At 39.5% G+C, this 22,445-nt stretch overlaps 1 protein-coding gene across 3 annotated transcripts in view; it reads right to left on the bottom strand.

The window, feature by feature from the left end:
* OSBPL1A (oxysterol binding protein-like 1A) overlaps window positions 1-22,445 on the bottom strand; it is a 92,461-nt gene that overhangs the window by 31,537 nt on the left and 38,479 nt on the right. For all 3 annotated transcript variants that reach the window (XM_010574336.1, XM_010574334.1, XM_010574335.1), the window contains exons 16-17: window positions 11,881-12,043; window positions 4,600-4,756 (exon numbers count right to left, since the gene is read on the bottom strand). In XM_010574336.1, coding sequence (XP_010572638.1) covers window positions 4,600-4,756; window positions 11,881-12,043 — 320 coding nt within the window. The remainder of the gene's footprint in view (window positions 1-4,599; window positions 4,757-11,880; window positions 12,044-22,445) is intronic.

The following is a 22,445-nucleotide window of genomic DNA, read 5'->3' on the forward strand; positions in this document are numbered from 1 at the left end:
TGGGGGTTTTTTTTGCTAGTCACCTGTATACTGACAATAAAGGGCCATGACATTTATTGCCTATATTAAAATCAGCCCTCAGGAACAACAGAAAAAGCAGCATCATTAACAGAAAACACAGCAGTATGTTCTACACAGGGCTGACATATCCTGAGGCAAGTCTTAAAACATACTTTCAAGACCAACACTTAGGTTATGTAATATAGCCTGTACTTCTCAGCTTCACGAGAAATCAGCCACAGATTTTGTTCAGTTTTGTTACTGCTACTAACCAGCTCAACTGTTAATCCAATTTACTCATAGAAAGGCATTAATATAGATCAAAGCCCTTTGTCCACAAAAACACTAAAATTCATGTTTGGATCATTAAGCTATTACCAATGAGAAAATTTTTCAATAAAGAATTACCTACAGCTCACTCAAACTGCAGGAACTATTTGAGTTTCAAAGTTTAGTTAACTGTCTAAATGATCATGTTGCCCTCCTAACCAAGAAGGTCTTATCTCCCCCTCAAAAAAGCTAAAAGCTAAAGCAATATCTTTTTTAGAGAGTGTGAACAGCCTGTAGCTGCCTCCTCCACCCCACTTTTTTGATAAACAGAAACATTGCCGGGGTGTGGGGGGGTGTGTAAAAAAAAAAACCAAACAGTATTCAGGCTAAGTTGTTAGTTTCAGTAGCCCTACTTGCTGTGTTACCTCCCATACTTACCTGCTACTGAAACACCTTTACCAGGGCTGATGCTTCGGTTTTCAGAAAGAACAACCCCAAAAAATGCTCCTTAATACAACAAGCCCCACCCAATCGAAAACCTAGTCACATGCCTGAACTCCTCAGGGTACCAAACTATGTTTTGTTAGCAAGTAGCTAGTAGACCAAGACTGACTCGTTTTACTCAGCTCCCATGCAGGGGATGAGCTGGCAGGGAGATTTATTTTAACTAACATGGTATCACTCACTCCCTATTCTGATTTTCCACTGATAAAAAAATATTTAGTGAAACAGATCATCTTGAATAATATTAAGTATAAAATACTTCTGTGGATGCTTTGATACAAATGTCCAGGAGAGGACAGTGTCTACCAAGTATTCAGTCTTATCTTCATTTGTAGTGCTTATTTTTTCTGTGTATTCTTTAATGAAGGCAGTTAGCAGAGCAGGTGTTTGTATTTAAGTAAGCCCTTCTGCATGTAAAACACACATGCCTCTAGCTTGCTGAAGTATACATAGGGATTGCTTTTCTTACATATTAAAACGTACCTTTTCATTAAAGTTAACCTGTCCCTCCGTTCAATTTGTTTAATTACTTGAAAGTTGGCATTCAGTTTCAGCCATTCATCCATATTTTTTATCTGTATCAGCCAAACTTGATATGGGAGTCAGTTCTTTTCTCCATGCAACACACATACTGAAGAAACAAAGCAGTTTTAAGCCACCAAGAAAGATCCCAGGGACAAGTAAGGACGTGGAAAAATGACAGGCAGCCAAGACTTGAGGCCTACTAACCTTGACATACTCCCTGTGATTAAGGGAAAGGTTTGTGAATGCAAAAATTTCCTTCCAGATGTCAATTTTAGAAACAACTCAGGAAGTTAATTTTAGCTTTAAGTGACAAAAAACATCTGCTGGAATTTCTGTGCAATAGAACAGATAAGATGTATTTAAGATCATTCACTTAAACAAAAACATTTGTCCAAAGCATTATCTATAGTAGATCAACTACTGCAGCAATGTTGTGGGGAAGGAGACATGATGTGAAAAAAAGCATGGTCAGCTTGCTCTTCATGTAAACCTGACCAAATAACCTCCTGGCTTCCAAAAAGCTAATCACAAACATGTTTGCATTCTGACTGCGTTGCTGACTACAAAAACTCAGCAATAAGAGGGAAACAGCAGCAACAAGTGGATGTTATATGTTGGCAGATATTACAGAACATTTTTGTGCAAGGGTTTCTGGGGGTTTTGTTTGTTTGTTTTGGCTTTTTTTTTTTGGTTTGCGTTTTATTGGGGGGGTGTTGGTTTTTTTTATTGTTGTTTTGTTTTGTTTTTTTTTAAAGTTTGGCTCAGGTTAAAAATTTCCCTCTTAAAAAAGAAGTGATTTGAATGCTTCCAGATTATTTAATGTACTATCTCTCAAATCCTCTCTCAAAAAGTTTTCAAAAATTAAGTCCACTCTCAAAACACTATGAACAATCAGTAGGATAGAAACTACATCTAAAAAAAATCAGAGTAAGACTAAGTGGCACTGGCTTCACCTATCTTTACATGTACATCCCAACAGTTTAATTCCTTGGAACCAACAGATTTATTCCTACACCTCCAAAACCAAAACACACACACATACACACTTCCCCATCCAAAACTGACCTCCACCGCCCTGTGCAAAAACCTCACCACTCAAATAAGAGAGGCAGATTATAGGTCAGGTTTTCTAGATGAAGGCAGGAAATAGTCTTATTTATATTGACTGCTAAACAGTGTTAGGTACTCTCATGTGCAACCCAAATGCAGCTGCAGATCCTCTATTCATCTGAGGAACTACAGGAAGGTATCAAGATTTTAAGCAAAAGAAATTAATCTGGTCTATTCTCTAAGTGACTTCTTTCCATGTGGTTAACACAAGTAGAAGTTAAAAAAGTTATAGCAAACCCAAAGGTGTAAGGATGGAATTAAGTGCTATCAAAACATTCTGATCCCCTCACTGCACACCATCAAGAAGTTAAGGTTTCTGCTCTGAAAAGGACGCAGGTGGCATCACAGGTGATGTGTTTTTAACCACATGCCCTCTAACTAGCCCCAAAACCAAGACAGGCACAAACTGGAGCCAGCAGCTCCAGGTAGGTAACACAGTTCTGAAGTCACATCAAACAGATCCCGTACCAGGCCAAACATGGCTGCCACCAAGAGCCTCAGAAACAAGGCTAGAAAACACCACACAACTCCCATCCCCTGAGAAGTTTCTCTTGGAGGTAAAATTTAAATTGGCTGAGCTCTGGGGAGAAACAATTTGCATCAATGTATTTGTGGACAAATCCCAATGTGTCACCAAGGCGACAGGTAAAAAAATCTTGACATTACAGCTCAAGCTAGAATGTGCTCTATAGCCATTTAAGTCACATAAAATATGACCATACTTTCTTATCTATATGCAAAACAGATGTTTCCACTTTTCTTTAGCAATAAATTATTAGCCAGCCAACTTACGCACTCATTTTAGTCCAACATCCTATGCTCTCTTTATTACTAAAAGACACACAACTGAGAGAAACAACTTACGCAGAGGTACTTGTTTATTACTTTTCCTTCCCCTTTATAAAACCAGCAGATCTTAAATGCTCCTCCAGTCACCTGCTCCCTACAGTTTTGACAGCATAGTGCAGTGTTATGACAACTTCAAGTTATTTCTTCTTTATAGTAAACGGAAGATCAATTCCTGTTAAAACTCTTCAAGACAATGCATGTGAACATACATCATCATTTTCATGTCGAACGTGAATTGCCTCCTTTCTCCTCGTTGTTTCCAAGGCAATGAATGCAATTCGGATGTCCACCTTCACCTAGTGCTTCCCTCCTACCCCTGAACTTCCTGCTCTAATTAGGAAAGGCACTTAGCCAAGGCCATAAATAACACATTGCTAACAGCACAAGAGTGCAGAGCAACACGCTTAGTCAGCTGCTTTATGTTACCTTCCCAAACCACGCCGTGACTCCACCCAAGCCCTCATTTGCCTTAGTCTTTACCTAGTATGGGAGGGATATACATGCAGAGGTTAAACCTTAAAACATCAGGTCTCTGACATTACCACATACTTTGACAGTCACTGCAATTTAACTATTTAAGATACCAAGTAATTAAAGCACGTCTTGCTTGCCTCTGGAAAATTAAATATTAATTTCCTGTTTTTACAGAAATCTGGTGTCCCCATCATCATTCTGCACATCCAAAACACTTCCAAAGTAGTCTTTCTGAAACACATTGAAGTCTGGCTTGATCTGTAGCACAAACATTATAATGCCCTTTCACCGAAACTGGAGAATAGTGGTGTCCATTACATCTCATTAACTCCAGACCTATTGTCCTCCTTTATCGGCAAGGAAACAAACAAAAATGGATCATTTGACAACACAAAATAAGCACATAAAACATGGATGAGACTTTTCAAATAAGACTCCCTTTGTTCACACTTGAGTTTCTGATGCCAGTCTAGCAATATTTTTCATTCATTCCTGATACCAACAGAAGGATCAAATGACTGGAAATTAAAGAGGCAATAGGAAGCATACATCATTAAAGATACATGAAGGAACTAAAATCCACATAGATTTCAGTAAGCTCTATTAAAAAACAAGTGTGTCCATTTTTACATAGTACATTATATTTTATTTTTACTTATTCAGATTCAATCATCAAGAAACAAGATGCAAAGGAGCACAGTAGCCTTTGGAAAATATCCTTTATAAAATCATACCACAACCAACTACTTGTTGATCATCCCTAACAAAGTTTTAGAAGTTTTCACAGTTACCTTTTAAGAGATTCCTGTGGTCCTTTACTCACTATTAATGCATATTATAACAACTTAACAATGGGCAACATCCTACCTGTGTTTTTTGATTCCGTTAGACAGCGACTCCCCACTGCCACAAACCTTTTCTTCAGACACGCTTGAAGTTATTGTATCTTTTGAATCCATGCTGTCCTCTAATGAGTAGGCTGCTGTTGTTTCAAACCCACTTAATGATTTTTCAGATTCTGAATCTACAAAAAAGCAGATGCATGTTAATTAATCTATCACCTGTGCTAGCCTTCAGTCACTAACAGATCTTCCCTCTTTGTACAAAACTGAAACCTAAGTAGGCTACTGTGTCCTGATGACAGCATCCATTTGGTAAGTAACTAGTACTGCCACAGACCACTGCAGCTCTGTATCTAGACATAAAGAGATCACATGATAAGCAAGAACGCAGTACATTAAAAATCCTCTATCAAGCAGAGCCCAAATCTGACATTTTTATTAAACTGAAGCTACTACAACTTGCTTAGGACAAGTGCCAGTGTCGCAGAGATGCCAGTATCTTACCTAACTAAATAACAGTTACCTTAACATTCAAGTATTGACTCCTCCTTCTATACGAGATTTCAGTTTGGTCTGAATTCTTAGATACTTGGTGCTGTTCAGCAACTTCCACCTCCCAACTTACTGGACAAGTATCAAAGAACGGAAGGAGGTATCGTACGCAGTGGATTACATTAGCCATGTAAGTCTCAGCAAATCCTAAGTGATAAGCTCACCAATCAGTAAGATAAACTTTGTACTCTGGAAGGTAGGTTAATAGTACAATCCACATCACATCTAAAACTAAAACCAACATCAACGACACCACCTTATTTCCAACCAGTGTTTTGGTCAGGTAGTGCTTGACCAGCTCTGGAGAAGGGACAGTCTTGCCCCAAATCAGAAAGTAAAAATTTCCTGGCAAAAGGCTGTATTTTTGTTTCATGTTTTTCTTTCAAACCTGACGAAATTGTCGAAGGATTATCCAATTGCAAGTTCCAGGAAGCAAGGGAACAGCTCAGGAGAAGTAAAGATACACTAGTTTCTATCCTGTTTGGGAAATCTTTAGCAGAAACCAGGTACAACACTGAATGGTAAACAGTTTAATGCAAGCCTCGCTGCTTCTGAAAAAAGCGAACCCAAACTGTAGTAGACACCATTCCTGCTACGTACTTCTTTTAGCATATGCTACTGCTCTTGGCTACAAATACCCAGAGAAATAACTGCAAGATTAGTCATTCTCTCACACACTGATTCTAATTCAAAACTAGTAATCAAAACCTGCTGAAGTAGTAGTCCATCCAAAAAGAATATCACAGTCAGAGCTGTCCATTGCCAGGTGCTTTCTTGTTTTCTCTTAAAAAACTATGCCAGTAGCTTCTCTAGAACATGTAAGCTATATGTTGCTTTGATGAAGGGGACAGTGACAAGAGGACTTTCCACTACATCCAGTTAACAGAAGGGTCAAGAACAGACAAAATCCTGATGAATGGATGGGCTGTGCTACAACGTCTCCATCCTCTCTAGAGAGAGTGAGATCTAGAAGCATAAAGGAGATCTTTCCTTTCATTGAAAACATCCATCCCTATCCTTGACAAAACGGTACTGAAATTAAGCCAGTTGCTAGGGAATGAAAAGAACTGCCAGCTGGTGCTGAGGGTATGTTAAAAAAGTGGACTGGCACTCCAGAGAATCTTCTCACAAGTTTCCCCAAATTTGTCAGTCTAGTTCTGTGCCAAATTATGATATAATGTATCAAAGCATTAGTTTGGTGGGTACTATATATAACAAGTAGGATAAGGAGAACCATTTTTACTTGTGGACAAGTCCCTTACATAAAATACAGATTTCTCCAGAGATCTTAAGCCCAGGTAGTCAGGAAAACACTGTTGTGTATCCAAATATCACAGAGGAACAGACACTCTAGCAGTGTAACACAACTTGGGCCTCAGCACCGTGACCACATGACAAGCTATAAATCCCTTCAAGGTAAGTATTCTACTTCTCTATTGAAAGAGCTGCTCAACTGTGCCAATGGTTATCGTGACAAGAAACGCATGAAGCAAACCCAGTAACATAAAGCAAAGAATCTGCCTCCTGCAAGGCTCCTTGCTTCTCCCATACCATCTGGGACTGTCTTGTTTTCAGATGAATCACAACACACAAATTCCCTCAATTTGAGTTTCTGCAACAGACCTAGGACTCCAGAGGTGGAAAGGGAAGAATAGGAAAGCTTCACCAGAACCGTTGACCACTCTCCAATACGCTTCTCAGTATAACAAGGATTTTTAAATGCTACACCATTAGTTCTCCTAATGCTGGCCTTACAGTGCCAGAGACAATTATGCTGGACTGAACTCAGCACCTGCAAACCTCTCCAGACCTGTAGACACTGATGACCCAGCCTTCTCCAGGGCACGTGCCTTACTTAATACAACAAGAGCATGCTATACAATAAAGAACACCGTAAGAATGAAACCAGACGCTCCTATAAGAAATTGTTCTCTAGAGAAATCTCTCCCATTTTCCTGAGAAATGGCTCTCAAAGGTCTCAATTTCCAATCCCTAAGCCTCAGCTACCTCCTTTGACCTAACGAGCTTAACAAGCCTTGAGAGTTTGTTTAGGTGTCAGAGTGAACAAGCCTAGTATTGTATTGTGAGCACAGATCAACAGGCAACTCAAACTGAGCTTTCTCCTGTGTACTTGCAGCTAAATCTCTTCTGAATTAAGATTTGCATACTCCCCCGTCACTGCAAAAAAAGATTTATATTCACAAGTTGCTACAGAGCAGCTGTCAAACAGATGACTAGGAGAAAATGAGATTTTTTTTCTATTGAACTTAAGGGGGTGTGGGCTGAGGAAGGAGGAGAAGAAATAAGAGTCCCTGTTTGGAAGCCAAAATTTTTAAGTGAACTTTGAGACAAGACCAGGCTGACTAGGAAGCACTCCAGCTCATGAAACCTGAAGTGTCAGGGTAACAGTAAAAACACCAGCTACACTTCAGAAGAGTGGGAGAGCAAGGGGAAACAGCAGAAGCAATGACAGAAACTTAACTCAAGGGAAGTTCATCTCCTATTGCAACAACTGCTAAGTCTTCAGTTCCAGACAGAAAAGTTTGGCCAATGTATCCGATTAATAAATACACCTGAGAAAGGCAGTGTTTAACCACTGGCAAGGTTGGGTTTTAATTCTGACCAAGCATTTCCCATCCCTCTCTGATACTTGAATTCATTTTTTTAACTAAATTCAAGGCAAGTCCACAGTCAGCAGTGGTCACACAGAGGTTGTGGAATATTTTTGGTACACGTTCAAAAAAAAAGCCACTTGACAAACAACCATAAACATGGAAGGAAAAGGCAGTAAGTTTCTATGCTTTTTTGTACAATTTTTACTTTTAAGTGAGTTGGTACCTGGAGACCTAATTAGGAAGTGAGCAAAAGCAACAGAACTAGTCTACTACTACTTGTACCATTTAGGAGCACTATTTATAAACACAGCACCCATTAGTGGCACATAACAGTTGAAGCTGTACTATGACAAGTTAGCTTTAGTAATAATCTAAATATTCCTGTAGCTAAGTAACTGCTTTTTTAGTAAGATCGCATCTATGTAAAATCATAATACCCCCCTCAACACACACAAAAGCTGTGTTTGCAGAAAACCCCCACCTCTCAGAGAGGGAAATCAGGACAGTTCTATGCTCTTCCCAAATTGGGTGTGCAATTTGCATATAATCAGGGAATCTTATCTGCAAGGCAAAAATCAAGTACCTTCACCCTTTAATTCCTGACCTGCTTAGCCATTTTTCAGTGTTGTGGATGGACTCTGCATTTGTATTCTGTTTTCATATGCTTCCTGAGGTCTGTATACTTAATCAAAGCTAGTAACTTCTCCAGTTCTCTAGGAGATGCCGTTGGTCTTATTAAACTTAGCTACTCGTTTAGTGCTTCTTCCCTTCACCAAGCCGCCCTGCCCTCCGCCCCACCCTACTTTAAACATAGAAGAGTTTGACACAGGTTAAGCATTCAATCCTGAAACAGAGAGCTCCAGCACTCCATGGGCTATCGAGTTTAATTACACATTTCCACCACTCCCATGATGAGGGGATCAGTGCACTGGGATGCACTGTTAACTGACCTATTGCTATCAGAGTATAGGTTAATAACACTCTTAACTTTGCTGTTTTTAACACTGGATATCATGCTTTGGTAACACAAATAACTCTCATTTCCTGTAGGTTCTTCTTTTCATGTTCAGTGTCTACTCCTCTCCCACTGCAGAATTTAGGAATCAGCGCAATGGTCAGAAAGCATTGATAACAGCATATCACTTAAAAAGGGAGACTTCAGCAAATAAACTACTACTACAGTATGCAATCTTACCGCATTCCAAAACCAGGATGAGGAAAATGTTTGTAAAAGAAAGAGGATATTTCTGTAATTGTGCCCACAATTTCTACAAACAGAACTACACAACACAGATTTATCAGTGACCAATTTAGTCTATGCCAACATTAGCAGGTAGTACAGCTCAGTTGGAGCAGATTTTCAGGCCAAACAGATGGTGCGGAGGACTTGACACTTGAACTAGATAAATTTCTGGTGGTGTTCTCTTCAGATGAGCTCTACTCTCCTACCACGGACTGAGTGTCCAATAGCAACTGGACTGTATCTTCTGATTCAGCTTCATTCAGGAGTCTGGTTCATGCAGATTGCTCTACAATGTGAATCAGAGCATGGTGAATGGGGACAAGTAGCTGCTGCTGTGAACATATCCCTTCTAATACACTTGTTCAAAAAAACCTCTTTGAAAAGTCTTGCATTGCTCTGAATTGTCACAGCTAGTAATACTTTTGTTGATGGTAAATGAGCAGAAGTGTCTAATATGCAGACAATATTCTCTTAAAAAAACAAAAAAGCAGCAGTGGCTTCTTCTTTCAACCTGTCAAGTCAAAGCCAACGATTCTTCAGCTCAAAGAGCAAGCCTAGTTATGCAATACTCTCACTTCTAAATTCACTCCTACGGTGGAGATTTAAAAATTCAGAGAACCCTAACTAGAAAAAGATGGTATCCTAATAGAAAAAATACTGTCAAGTAGTGGCATTTTTCCACTGACAGACATTATAACTTGTCACATCACCCTGTTAAAATACATTGGTGTTTGCTCAATCTCCTATACAGCATAGTAAGATAATTCATGAATATGTCTATCAAAAAAATCAGTATCATTTAACTTAAATTATAGGTCTGCAAATCAGGTTTAGCAAAAGCTTTGAGGATGAAGTCCTAGTAGTTTAGATTTCTGGAGGTATAAATTTTTAGTTTCTGACAATTAGGCCTAGCCACTGCTCTCTGTTATGAAAATATTTATCATCATCTCACCTGTCTCATTAGCTCAGGGAAGACAACCTACATTCCCCAACTCTGAGCCAGTGTCATACATCCCCGACTCCTCTGCTCCCACTGTATTCTTGTCATACAGAGACAAGAAGCCTCCTACTTGAGACTCCACAGACGTGGCAGAAAAACAAGAGGGTTAGAAAGTATTACCAGGATCCCAGTCATTAGCAAAAAAACCCCACCCCAAACCACACCTGCAAAAAACTAATTCCTTTTGTGCTTACAGTGAAAGTCATAACATGCATCCAGCAGCCAGGAAAACACATCACAATTCCCCTTCAGTAGCCCCCCAAAAAATCAGCGTGCCTTTCCCCCAAACACATGCCTTCAGAGACAGAAAGGACCCTAATCACTGCAAAGCACTGAATGTGAACATCCTAGAGAAGAAAATCTAACACAAGTCCGATGAAGTTGCCAGTCACGAAAGTGAGTCTTGATTGCAATTTAAATATGTCAGATAACTTCTCCAAAAGGAGAGAGAATTGACATATATGTTTTTCATATATATATACACACGTACACAGATATATATGGTCAATAAATTTCACAGTTATACAAATACACTCGATGTAATTTGTTTGCAGCTTCAAGTGACAAAAAGGCCATCTCTCCCATCTACAGAGGAGGCTTTGGACGCTTTCATTCAAGATGATTTAGAGACCACGTCAGTTATGAGATGTAGGTGTACAGACTAACAGCTCTTTAAAGCTGAGTATTCTCTCATACACACAAAGCAAGCCTTGCTGGAGAGACTACATTCCAGCAGCACCAGATAAACAACTATTCTCTGCTTTGTTGCGACAAGCAAAAGAGCCTGAGGCCTTTCAGCAGAATTGTTCTTTTGGTTCTGGTTGAAGAACCTGTTTCTAGTGTTCCTCAATCTCTTCTCCTCCTTGAAGGCTTGATAAATTTGTTACTGTGCCAAGCAGCCACGTCTGCTGTTGATTTGCTGCGTTCCTATGCTAGCACTATACTTGATCACAGACTCCACTTTCCCTGTTTTTATTCTCTGCTTAAGTTGTGCACTGCAGAGCACCTATCAAGGAGTCTGGGAACACAGCTTTTCTCATTCGTCAGAAGCATCAGACAGTTCAGCTCACAGAAAAAGTGCCCCTATACTACCTTGTGAAGTATGCCATCACAACCTAATTAACTGCTACAGTTAGACTATGTTTGCCCTCAAGCTCTTCTAGATCCTTCCTAGCTGTAGACAGCTGTGCGCTGTCTACCTGACCATCCAGTTAGAGCTATTACTGAGCTGCACTATGTACAGCCTCTCTATACAAATGCATGTTGTAATCATCTTACGCAGCTCAGTTTTTAAAAAAATCACTATTTGCATGTTCTGCACATGAAAATATGAAAGATACTAAACTGAAGAGCAGACAGGGAAAGAAAAGATATTTCAGAAATGCACAGAGGATTTCAATTCATCCTTTTCTTCCACCTGTAACACTTAAGGTATACAAAAGTGAAATGGAACAAGCCTTTCTTAAGCTCATTATCCCTCAAAACTAGTGATTTTTATGGACTGATCTTAACAACAAAACAAAAGAAAAAACATTACACCACCATGGAGAAAGCAAGTCAGAAGACTACCAGATACAGTTACACCTCCTAAAATAGGAACCTTAAGTTTCGCTATTTAAAAAAAGGGCGTAGACATGCAAGCAATCAGACCTTTCATGATTGCCCTATGGTTTTGTAACTTTTTGTCATGCTAAGGTGAAACAATACAATTCTGCAGGTGAACTCAGGTAAAATTTTAGAGGCCCGCTCATAAAGCACATGAAGCATTCTCCTAAAATTAGTTCCATGTTAGAAAGGCAGAGATTTTTCACTTAAAGTGAGACTGTTCCCACCCCCACAATGCATTCACCACACATGTGCTGGCTACACACTCATGTTCTGGACGTCATTACTTACCTGAAACAGCATCATAGAATTGCTCTTCACTGATGATGCTGAGAGGCGGAGATCCCTTAACCAGTGACTGCTCTAGTTCATGGTGTTCGGTAGCTAGTGTCTCTAATGCTTCTGACAAGATCTTGTTTTTCTCCTGCTCATGCTCCAGTTTCAAATTCCTCACCTATAAGTAGATACATGTATGAATAAAATCTCATCTCTCCGAAGAATGTGTAGCTGGAAGCTATTCAGAAAACAGACTCAAATAAATAACTGGCACACAGCTGGAACTGAAACCACATGAATTAATGAGAATATTACAGTATTTTTGTGATGACAATAAGGTTGTTACTCAGCATTTTCAATAGTTGAGAAATCTGACAAGTAAGATCTGACAGTATAAATCACAGTTCCACAAGTGACTTCAAGCCAGATAACTGTACCTTAAAAATGAGTGGAAATATTTACAACTCTACTTGGAAGACCTTAGAGTTAGTGAGCAGTTTCTATACACACCAAGCTCCTTCTACTAGTCTGCTCTAATTTGGGCCAAGCAGCATCATCTAAATTGAATTACAGAGCAAATGTGAATGCCAGCTACAAATAACCACAACTGAACTATGAGCTGAAAACATTTAACCCTGAGGATTACAAGAGAAGGTTAAAAAAAGAGATTCCTCTACTAACTGATTTAATGTCAGTATAAACAGCCCTCCCTCCCCATTCCCGAAACAGTTTATAGACGAGCCAGAAGCTGACAAAAAAAGAAGCCCAGCCATCAGACGGTGGATGGGTTTTTGTAAGGCCACACATGCAATCAGCTCCAGAGAGGATGATGTTAAAACACATCTTGAATCCGGGACTAGTAATGGGAGAGCAACACGTCCTTCCTATTTCCTCCTCGTTTTTTTTTTTTTTGCTGTGCTTTCCATCCCCCTCTTTCTGCCAGAGGAGGGGAGAGGGCTGCAGCTGACAGCTGAGGAAGGGCCTCTTCTCCCAGCCCAGCAAGGCTTCAGTGTCCTACTTCTTCTAAAACCATTGACTCTTATCTTCCTCTCTCCCTTCTTGTCCCTTTTTAAAAGCATCACACCAACCACTCCCTTGTCCTCCAGTTTATTCCCAAAGGTCACTTTACAACACTAATTCCCCCTCCACTAAGAACATGCAAGGACATGGCAATTAATCTCTTGGAACAGTTACAGGGACAACTTACACACTTCCCTAAGCAACTTACACATATACCAACATTACATTTTTTAATCTAATTTAAGAACTGTTCGTATGTCCTATCTGGTTACATTTTACACTAAAGCTTTACTTTGGAGGCTTCAGCCCCCTAGTTTATAACAACCACTCAAATAGTGGAGATTAAAGAGCTGGGCACAAATGAGGGGGTGCAAATTTAGAGGCTAGAAAGGAGATATTAAAGCAGATTTGCCACTTCCAGAGAAGAGTTTCTACGCTGGCAGTAACATATCCTCTGGAGAAAGATTTATGGAAGAAATTTTCACCAAATACTGAATCAGTATTGTTGTGCCAAATACTAAATCAGCTTGTTTGGCTGCCAGGCTCTGAGTGTAAAGGGGCAATCCAATTAAATGATAATTAAAAGAGTATAAAATTGGGTTGCTAATTGAAAGCAATAAAACCAGTAAGTCACTTACTGTCTAATAGTTTTACCCTGAACAAAATGAAAAAAAAGTCTGGACTAGCTACTGTCACTTTCATTTAAAGTTTACTCTGACTGTACCCACGAACCCAATTACTGCACTGTTTCATACAAATCAGATATGCCACTGCAAAAGATCTGTTATTAAGCAGTTTCTGCGGGGGTTACATTTTGTATCCTATCAAATAGTTAAGGAACTGCCCGTTTAGAGAAACGGCACCAGTATTCCACTCTCCTGAGAGAGGGAGGATGGAGGACTGAGAATAAAATGGTACTGTTCATTCTTCTTAAACAGCAAAGTAAAATCAGTGGTATTTGCAATTTTTTTGCAGTATTGAATTAGATGCCTTTATGCTTTACTATTTCATTTTGATAAATGATATGGGTGACTTAAATCCTTTACCTAACTTAAGTTTCAATATTTAACAGCAAATTGAAAGAAAATCCAAATACATCTAACAAAACCCAAATGAACCTTTTTTTACATCCTCTAAAAGCACGGTAGTGTGACTAAAGAAGCAACAACTGATATAGGCTTAAGACACCACACCTCCCCCCCAAAAGTCTTTTATTAACGTTCCTCTGCCCTATCATAATGTAGCACTATTCAGAACAGCAGAAGGTGTGCTAGAAATAAATTCCCTTTTTGGAAAATCAATAGCTGACTTTACAGTAAGGTTCACTTTTTTGTGTACTTCCAGGCTTCTGAGCTGCCAAACACTTACTAGTACAGCAATTACACACTACTACTAGGTAACAAAAAAGTTTTTCGGCTGTTATGTAAGGAGCAGGACACTAGCCAGAAGCTAAGGAAAAAAAGAAAACATATTTAAGTTTGTTGCTTTTAACCTTTGGGATGTTCATTAATATCTGAATGAAAATTCAATACTTGGGAGCTGGAGATGAAAGTCCAATCTAAAACTTTTGTCAACAGTACTGAGCTTGTGGGACAGACACACACATTCAGAGAGCAGAGAGGTGGCTCTACAGACCTCTACAGCCTAGTACTCAGTGAAGGGTAAGTGTTTACACTAGCAGCTCTTTGAAGGTAGTGGTCTGGAGATACTGTCTGTAACTATACTATGTCCTTAAGCACCAAAACAGTTCTACAGTGTCAATGTGAAAACCTAAAAAAAAAAGATGGTTCTACTATCATCCTACCATCATTTGACTGATTTCACCTGTAGAAAAGCAATGCTGGCAGAGATAGAGCTACATCCTTCATGTGCTCTACTTAAAAACACAGGTATCACTGGAGAAATAACCTTGTTTGAAATAAGCATACTGTTTTATTTTTTAAACACAAAGCAGCTTTAAGCAATACCACCATTTTGTCACCTTGTCTTCTATCATTGACGAGAGACACCTCTTAAAACCTTCTGGCTGCAATTTAATTGTAAGGGCAAGATATTTTGGTGGTGGTTTGTTTTTTTTCCCCAGAACCACACACTCCATTCTTAACTGCTTAACAAGAAATATGCAGGGAGATTGGCACTATTTTCAAAGCATAAGTTTATTGAACAGCATAATTGACCACCTGAGTGATAGGTTTTCCTAAAACATAAGTAGTAGATTGCTGTTGTGCATAATTTTGCCATACTCTATTTTTCATTCACAAGACTTGGCCAGTGATTAAGTTAGGAGATGAATTATTCCATCTTCCTGGCCACTCCACCACCATTTTGAGATGACACTTCAGCTTTATCCCTTTTCCCAAAGTTTTTATTTCTGCATCCTGTCTTTTTTTCAGTGCCCCAACACAAAAAACAACTGCAAGATTACAGAAGGAACCTCCAGACGAGTTTTAAAAATGCTTATTAACACAAAATCTTCAGAATCTATGTATAAAGCAGGAAGACAAGCATAAAACGACGATACAACCCGGCACGCAGCTAAACACCACACAGCTGTTCCCTCACTCCCCCCAGTGGGATGGGGGAGATAATCGGAAAAAAGGTAAAACTTGTGGGTTGAGATAAAGACAGTTTAAGAGGACAGAAAAAGGAAGGGAAAAAATAATAATGATAAAAGAACATACAAAACAACTGATGCGCATAACAATTGCTCACCACCCGCTGACTGATGCCCAGCCAGTCCCTGAGCAGTGAGCTGCCACCCCCTGGCCAGCTCCTCCAGTTTTATTGTTCAGCATGATGTCATATGGCATGGAATATCCCTTTGGCCAGTTTGGGTCAGCTGTCCTGGCTGTATCCCCTCCCAGCCTCCTCGCTGGCAAGGCAGTACGAGAAGCTGAAAAGTCCTTGACTTAGTGTGAGCACTGCTCAGCAACAACTAAAACATCAATGTGTTATCAACACTATTCTCATCCTAAATCCAAAACATGACACTATACCAGCTACTAGGAAGAAAATTATCCCAGCTGAAACCAGGACAATAACGTAGTAAATATCACACCAAAATGATGAACATACCCAGGAAAATACCATAAAAGACGTTTTACTGACAGTCTGCATAAGGCACAGCTTGTGATACAGCCGTGGCTTCTGTACCTTTAGTAGTGGTGCCTGAGCTGAGAAGGAGACAGATGGCAATTCACATTGTACCGGGTTCAGCTCCTCATCCTCCAGCTATGGAATGTCTGTCATCTTTCTGATCCCTGTTGCTGCTCCCTGCAATGCCAGTGCCACCATCAGCGTTGTAAAGCTTTCCAGAGCTTCACAGGGACAGCAGCAGAGAGCACTCTAGTGAGCCTGGCATGATGCCAGCTGAGTTCCCAATGTTCAACTGGTCAGGCTTCCTACCCTACCCTTGTCAGGAGCTATTCTGCACGGGAGCAATTACAGTTATCAATAAAGTTGGGCTTGTGCTTGCACTGTCACACAATGACAGTTAAGATCAGTCTTGTTTTCATCTCTAAAGAGAATATTATTATCGTGAAACTTCAGATTTATAATTGCTGATGGAAACTAGCTTTGTCTCACAGAAGTAAACAATAACTCGATCATTAACCTCACAGCTATAGACACAGCTATAACCTGATACACTGACACAGAACTAAGACTTCAGTATATAGGTCAGTGCAACAATTTATTTTTTTAAAAAATACTTCTCCAGCTGAAGAGGTTTGATATCCAAGTTCTGGTAACTGTTTTCACCTCTGGTTTAACTGAACAGGAATCTACTTCCAACAGCTTCCCATAAATATTTGAGTCCTTTGGGCTGCAAGAACTGAATTGTGAGTTTAAACACTAGAATTGAGTTATTTTAGCAGTCAGACCTTTATTTTATTTTTTTAAAAGGAAAGTAACAACTTATTTGCAAACAATTCTATTGTCTTTCCATGCTATTATAAATCCTCCTAAGCACAAGAGCATGGTTTTAAAGTCAACTCCTTCACTGTGTATTACCAGCAGAAAGTTGACATGCCTATTCCATAATAACAAAAAAAAGCTTATCTGTGTGTAACAAACACCAGTCCCATCCCTTTCTGTACCCTTAGCTTCCATGAGGTAGGCGGGAGACTAGTAACATGCACAAAGCCACTATTTTTGATTTTTTTTTTTTCCTTTTCTTTTTTAAAGCCTGAAGTCTCAAACTATATCAGTGCAGCCTGTAACCGAGGCTTCTCTGTCCATCCTGAAGACATCTCAGCACAATACACAAAATACTTGCTTTGTTTGGTGCTGGATGCTTTTATTTTAAATTAATGCCCAACAACAGTGGCACTTTTGTGGGGTGGGAAAGGGTCACACCACTGTATGCCCAGCTAATAAATGATCATCTCAGCAACATGCTATTGCAGCTGCAAGTAAATCCTAAAAACAGCACATAGCAAGCAAGGCATAGAACAAATACAGACACCTCAGCAATATGTAGGGCTACCTGCCTTTAACATTAGAATAGTAAATTAAAAGACAGCATACCTTAGCTCTAGGTTCTCCTGGACTGAAAGAGAGAAAAGACAGACTTCACAGCACTGCGGTGTGATTTAGTTGAATTTTACTTTCAAAAGCACTCAACTTCAGTGTTAGCAGTAAGAATGCCCAAAATATGTAGACTTTCGAGTTGTGTAGGATGGAAGAACCACCTCTTTCACATAGCAACCACCAGGGGATCTGAAGCCAGACAGCCGGAGTGTCAGTACACCACGTACCAATTCTGCTCTGCAGCAAGCTGAGTGCAGGAGAGCAGCCTATGACACTGCCTCACCAATGTCTCCACCTACTCAGAAGCGGGGTTTTGGTTTTCAAAATGAATGGCTTTGTCCAACTGCCACAGAAATTCCATCCTCCCCAAAACGTCACTGCTTATGGGACATTTGCCACGAAGCACAGACACAAGGTGCAAGTTTTCAGTAGCAAGCTAACACCTGGCTGGAAATTAACATATAACCAAGGAATTAGAAAAACACTGCTATAGTAGAACCGACAGTTTTCTGTAGACATCTCCTGACATTAAGAAATGTAATCCTGCTTTCTGTAATGAAGTAAATGCCAATTAAACCTGCTATTTGTTTCACACTACATCTATTTATACGAAACTGTTCGTTTCCAGGGTCAGCTACTCCAATAGGACATACTATCCTGAAAGACAGAACCTACAAAGCTCAGTGTTGTAACACATTACACTATGGAAAACTACTCACAGGAAGCACTGGGAATCCAAGGGGAGGATTCTTTCCCTTCTTCTGTGATCTTCATACCAAAAGAAAACACCTACCAAAAAAATCTGAGGCTAACAGTGCAAATCACAACCGCAATGCAGACAGTTTGGTATGTACACTGTTTGTCTATTCTAACAGACAAGCTCACATAGTTGCAATTTTGCTGTTAGTACAATACAGTCCCTATTGCTAGCGCCTCCTTGCATAAGCCAGTTCTTTGTGATGACCAGTTTAAACTAGCACTGAGTAAATCTGTTCTTCTTTTACATTTAATGTAGAATGAGAACTACAGTTTCGAGAAGCGTCAGGTCTGCCTCCATGTCTTGAACAAAACCTGCCTTTTCATTTCATCATGGAAGAAATGTAAGGACTTTTAATATCTTCCCCAATGTATATCTGTTTAGAAATGGAACAGTTCTATATATTTCGTTAGCCAACTTTGAAGCATGCTCCTGCAGCGCTAATTCTACAGGATATGCTTCTATGGAGAAGTGCTTTTAGATTTTCCGCTACCTACAGTAGGATTAAGCTCTTGTTCAAGCTGCTAGTGAAGTGAAAACTGAAAACAGTTGCTCTCATGTGGAGTTCTCATAGTTTTAACCACATTGGAGCTTCAATAGAGGAAGTTTCCCAGAAAAAAAAAAAAAAGGCTTGATTTTTACTTCTACTCATGGGACTTAACTCCCACTCAGCACACATTAGTATATGATATGAATATGTAAAATCCTGCTTTTCTCCCACCCCCCCCCCCCCCTAAAACCAGGAACAGTTTTAGTTTCAGTATGTTTCTTTGCAAGCATGCCTCAGGTATTTGAAGTACTAGATAAAGGAATGAGTGCTTTATGAACACTCCTATGACATATCATAAAACTGCAAGTGTGACAGCTCACATTAAAGCAAAAACAAAGTGTTTCCAAACAGATGCAGTCAGTTTCATGAACACATCACTAGGTTCCTAAAGCCCTAAAGCATGTAAATATTTTATACGAAAGTTTTGGAGTTCTCATCTGTTTACGCACAGGCCACACAGAGTCCTGCTGCCAACTCACCACTCCCCATCATCATCAACCACAAGAAACTTGTGACAAACATCTGCTATCTTAACATATGTTAAGGCCTTGTATCATAACTCTTCATTTGCTGGAGTAAACTAGCTCTTGTAAACATCATAGCTTTGGCTCACCCCAAGGTACAGAGGACTGATCCAAAAAAAGCCACGCTTTACTTCAACCATAGTTTCTTGCTTAGGTTTTCTCTCTGTGCTATAAGCTTACCATTTACCCATCTTGAGAGATCTATCAGATCTCTAGTTAAAAACAGAATAGTTGGATAGCATTTGCCAATGACTTGAACTACTGCTACTGCAACTACTGAAATGCAAAACAGGATGTGACCAGTTAATCAAGGAGGTAAGCTGAGCTCACTGATGATAGGTGAAGGGTTACTTACTGTATCACAAGACAGCATCAGTCTTCATCTCAGGAGTCCAGCCAGCTGACTCTACTACAGCTACAGCATCAGAGTACCACATCTTATTGAGATCATCAAATTCAAAAGAGGAAAAAAAACCTCAGCAGGCTAACAACATTTTGCTTACTTTCAGAACCATATGCAGGAAACATCACCAATAAAGTTCCTTTTTGTACAAAGGCTGAAAGAACCCCCCCCATGCATACAAACAAACCCCATACATACCAATTGAAAGTCCCGGTAATTTATTCACTTACATCCCAACTCAAAGCCTATCAAAGAAACCAAAGACTTTGTAAATCAAGTCATAAGACTCTGCCTCAATCACTCCCCAGATAACACAAGGATTCATTGTCAGTGAACTACGAATGTTCACCTCAAAATTTCAAGAGGAGGAGTTTAGCAGGGCTGATTTGGAAGGGGCTACATTTCATTCTTCCGAGTACAGAGTTATAATATTTCCCTATATTTGGTTTATTAAAATAATAAAGTTTTACTAATGAAGGAAAGCACCAGATATGATCATAAAACTTAAGAGAGTGGAACCACTGCTAGAAGCAAGAGCCAAGCTATCATCCACACAGAAGAAACTCAGACTTCGGCAGGATCATGTCAACAGACAGACATCAAGGCGGTAAGAGAACTGTTATTCAAGAGAAGAGCTGGAGATGCTGAGGAGTCAGCACCCTTCTTCCAACATACAAGTCTAGTATAAAAATTCATAATTCAAGACTGCCTGGATTAACAATTTCTGAACTATCTATATGCTAGGGACAAAGACTGTTTGCCTCCCACCTTTCCCTCCTAGAGACACCGACACTTCCTCCTCAACATGGACCTTGCTGCCTTCCTTCCCCTCTCCTGTTTCCACATTTGGAAACTATGTCAAAGTTTGTTTATTTGGAGGCTGATGAAGCACTGCAGTTTTAACCAGTGGAGAATGTCGCAGTTCTGAGCCAAGAACCCATCTAGGAGTGCAAGAACAAACTGCAAAGACTTCATTTCTGATTGCAGATTAGAAGGATGGTTTTGTCTTAAAAGCTTGAGTTTAAACTTTTCTATCAGAGAAACTGCTTTCTTCAAAGTGATTCTGCACTTGTCAAGACTTAACAGAGCTTCTTCTGGTTTGCTTCTAAAGTGAGACTTAATGGCAATTCCAAGTCTTCCTCTCAAAAGTATTTGTTTTTTACATTTTACTTAGATGACTTAACTGTAAACTGATAAATCACAAGAATTCTACTTAGGTTTGAGAGCTGCAGAAGTTGCCAGTTTCCAGAGTGCATTCTGTCCCTACTCATGTTCCAGTATTATAATAACAATTAGTCAAATATCAGGAGTTCAAACAAAAAGCCTTCTGATCTTGTAATTTTCTGTTAAGTATTGTTTCTATTCAGAGTAAAGCTGAAATTAAATATGGCCGCTATTCACATTTGCCAATAGCTTATGCCAAAACAAGCTGGGACTGAATGACATCAGCAGTGATGTACATGTTTGGGAAGCTCATTTCAAGTTGCAGAGCTATGAGATTACCAGAAGAAACCACACCCCAAAGATATCTTGCTGCCCTAGTGAGATTAAGCATCTATTTCCTCCAAGGCATATGCCACAAGTAACCTTACCCAAACTAAGGGTCTCATTCAAGCTGATAAATTATACTGATGTCAACAGGACTAGGACAGTATATTGTTGCCTTTTTCAGATCTGGTAGGGACTTTTTTTTTGCATCTCTTCCCTTTGAGAGACTCTGGGCATCTTTGAAGTTTGCTAGTCTCACAAACAGAGAGACCAGACTTTAAGATGTAAGGGTTCTTCAGAATGCACACAGGAAACATTTCCTTTTTATTCTTAAAGGACTGTTTTGAAAATAGATCTTAAGGCAGTTTTGATTTAGCTACTTCCCTTAAGTTATTTTTCAGTATACACCACTGATAACTTTGATCAACCCCTTTGTATCCTCTCCCCAGTTGGATCACAGTGAATGCGTGTATTAATGTTTTCTCTCTTGAAGCAACTGTCATGTTTTTGGTATGTTTTTGTTGGCTCTTACTGGCTTACTCCTGCTGCTACACAACTGGACACACTGTTGACTCAGAGTGAAACCAGCACCCTATTAAAAAATTAACACTTCTGAAGCTAGTTGTCTGTTCTACAAGCTCCACATTGGGAATCTTGTTAATTATTCATGAAGAGTAACTAACAGGTTCTTTAAAAAGCAATTCCAAAACAAACATGCATGCTGTACAGTTGTTCTGCATTTTTAAAAAAAACTCAGATGTCTTATTTGCTAGTTTTTATTTAATTTTGGATGATAACCAAACTAGTTAAAAATGAAAAAAGTTGAACTCCTACATATACCAGAAGTCGATGGTGAGCTTTGCACAGTGCTGGAGTTCTGGTCTCCAAACAAAATCCTTTTGAAAGCATTCTCATTTGCTGTAGTCCAGAACAGTGCTGTTCTCACTTTCCAATATTAAAGAATCAGACTTCATAGACAGACAAAAACGCAGAAATCCCACTTCTACTGCAGATTTTAGAAGGACTTGCAGCATTAAGAAGTTTGTCTCTTCTTAGGGACGATCTTCCTCTGAGGAGGCACTGTTTTGTCCTTACCCCTAAAGCAGGCAACAGCTGAAAAAAGTAGACATCAGCTAGGCCCTGCATAGGCTGATAAGACATTTCCTGAAACTAGAGTCTGTCGTATGTAAGTTTGTCCAGCAGTTAGGGCAGACAGATAACTATGCTTTGGGCTACAGAAATCCAAACTGAAAGTTCACAACCTCAGTTCAAATTAGCAAAAAGACATTTGCATGTGGAGAATGAAAT

This window comes from Haliaeetus leucocephalus, unplaced genomic scaffold (assembly GCF_000737465.1).
Source record: "Haliaeetus leucocephalus isolate CR32 unplaced genomic scaffold, Haliaeetus_leucocephalus-4.0 Scaffold428, whole genome shotgun sequence".
NCBI lineage: Eukaryota > Metazoa > Chordata > Aves > Accipitriformes > Accipitridae > Haliaeetus > Haliaeetus leucocephalus.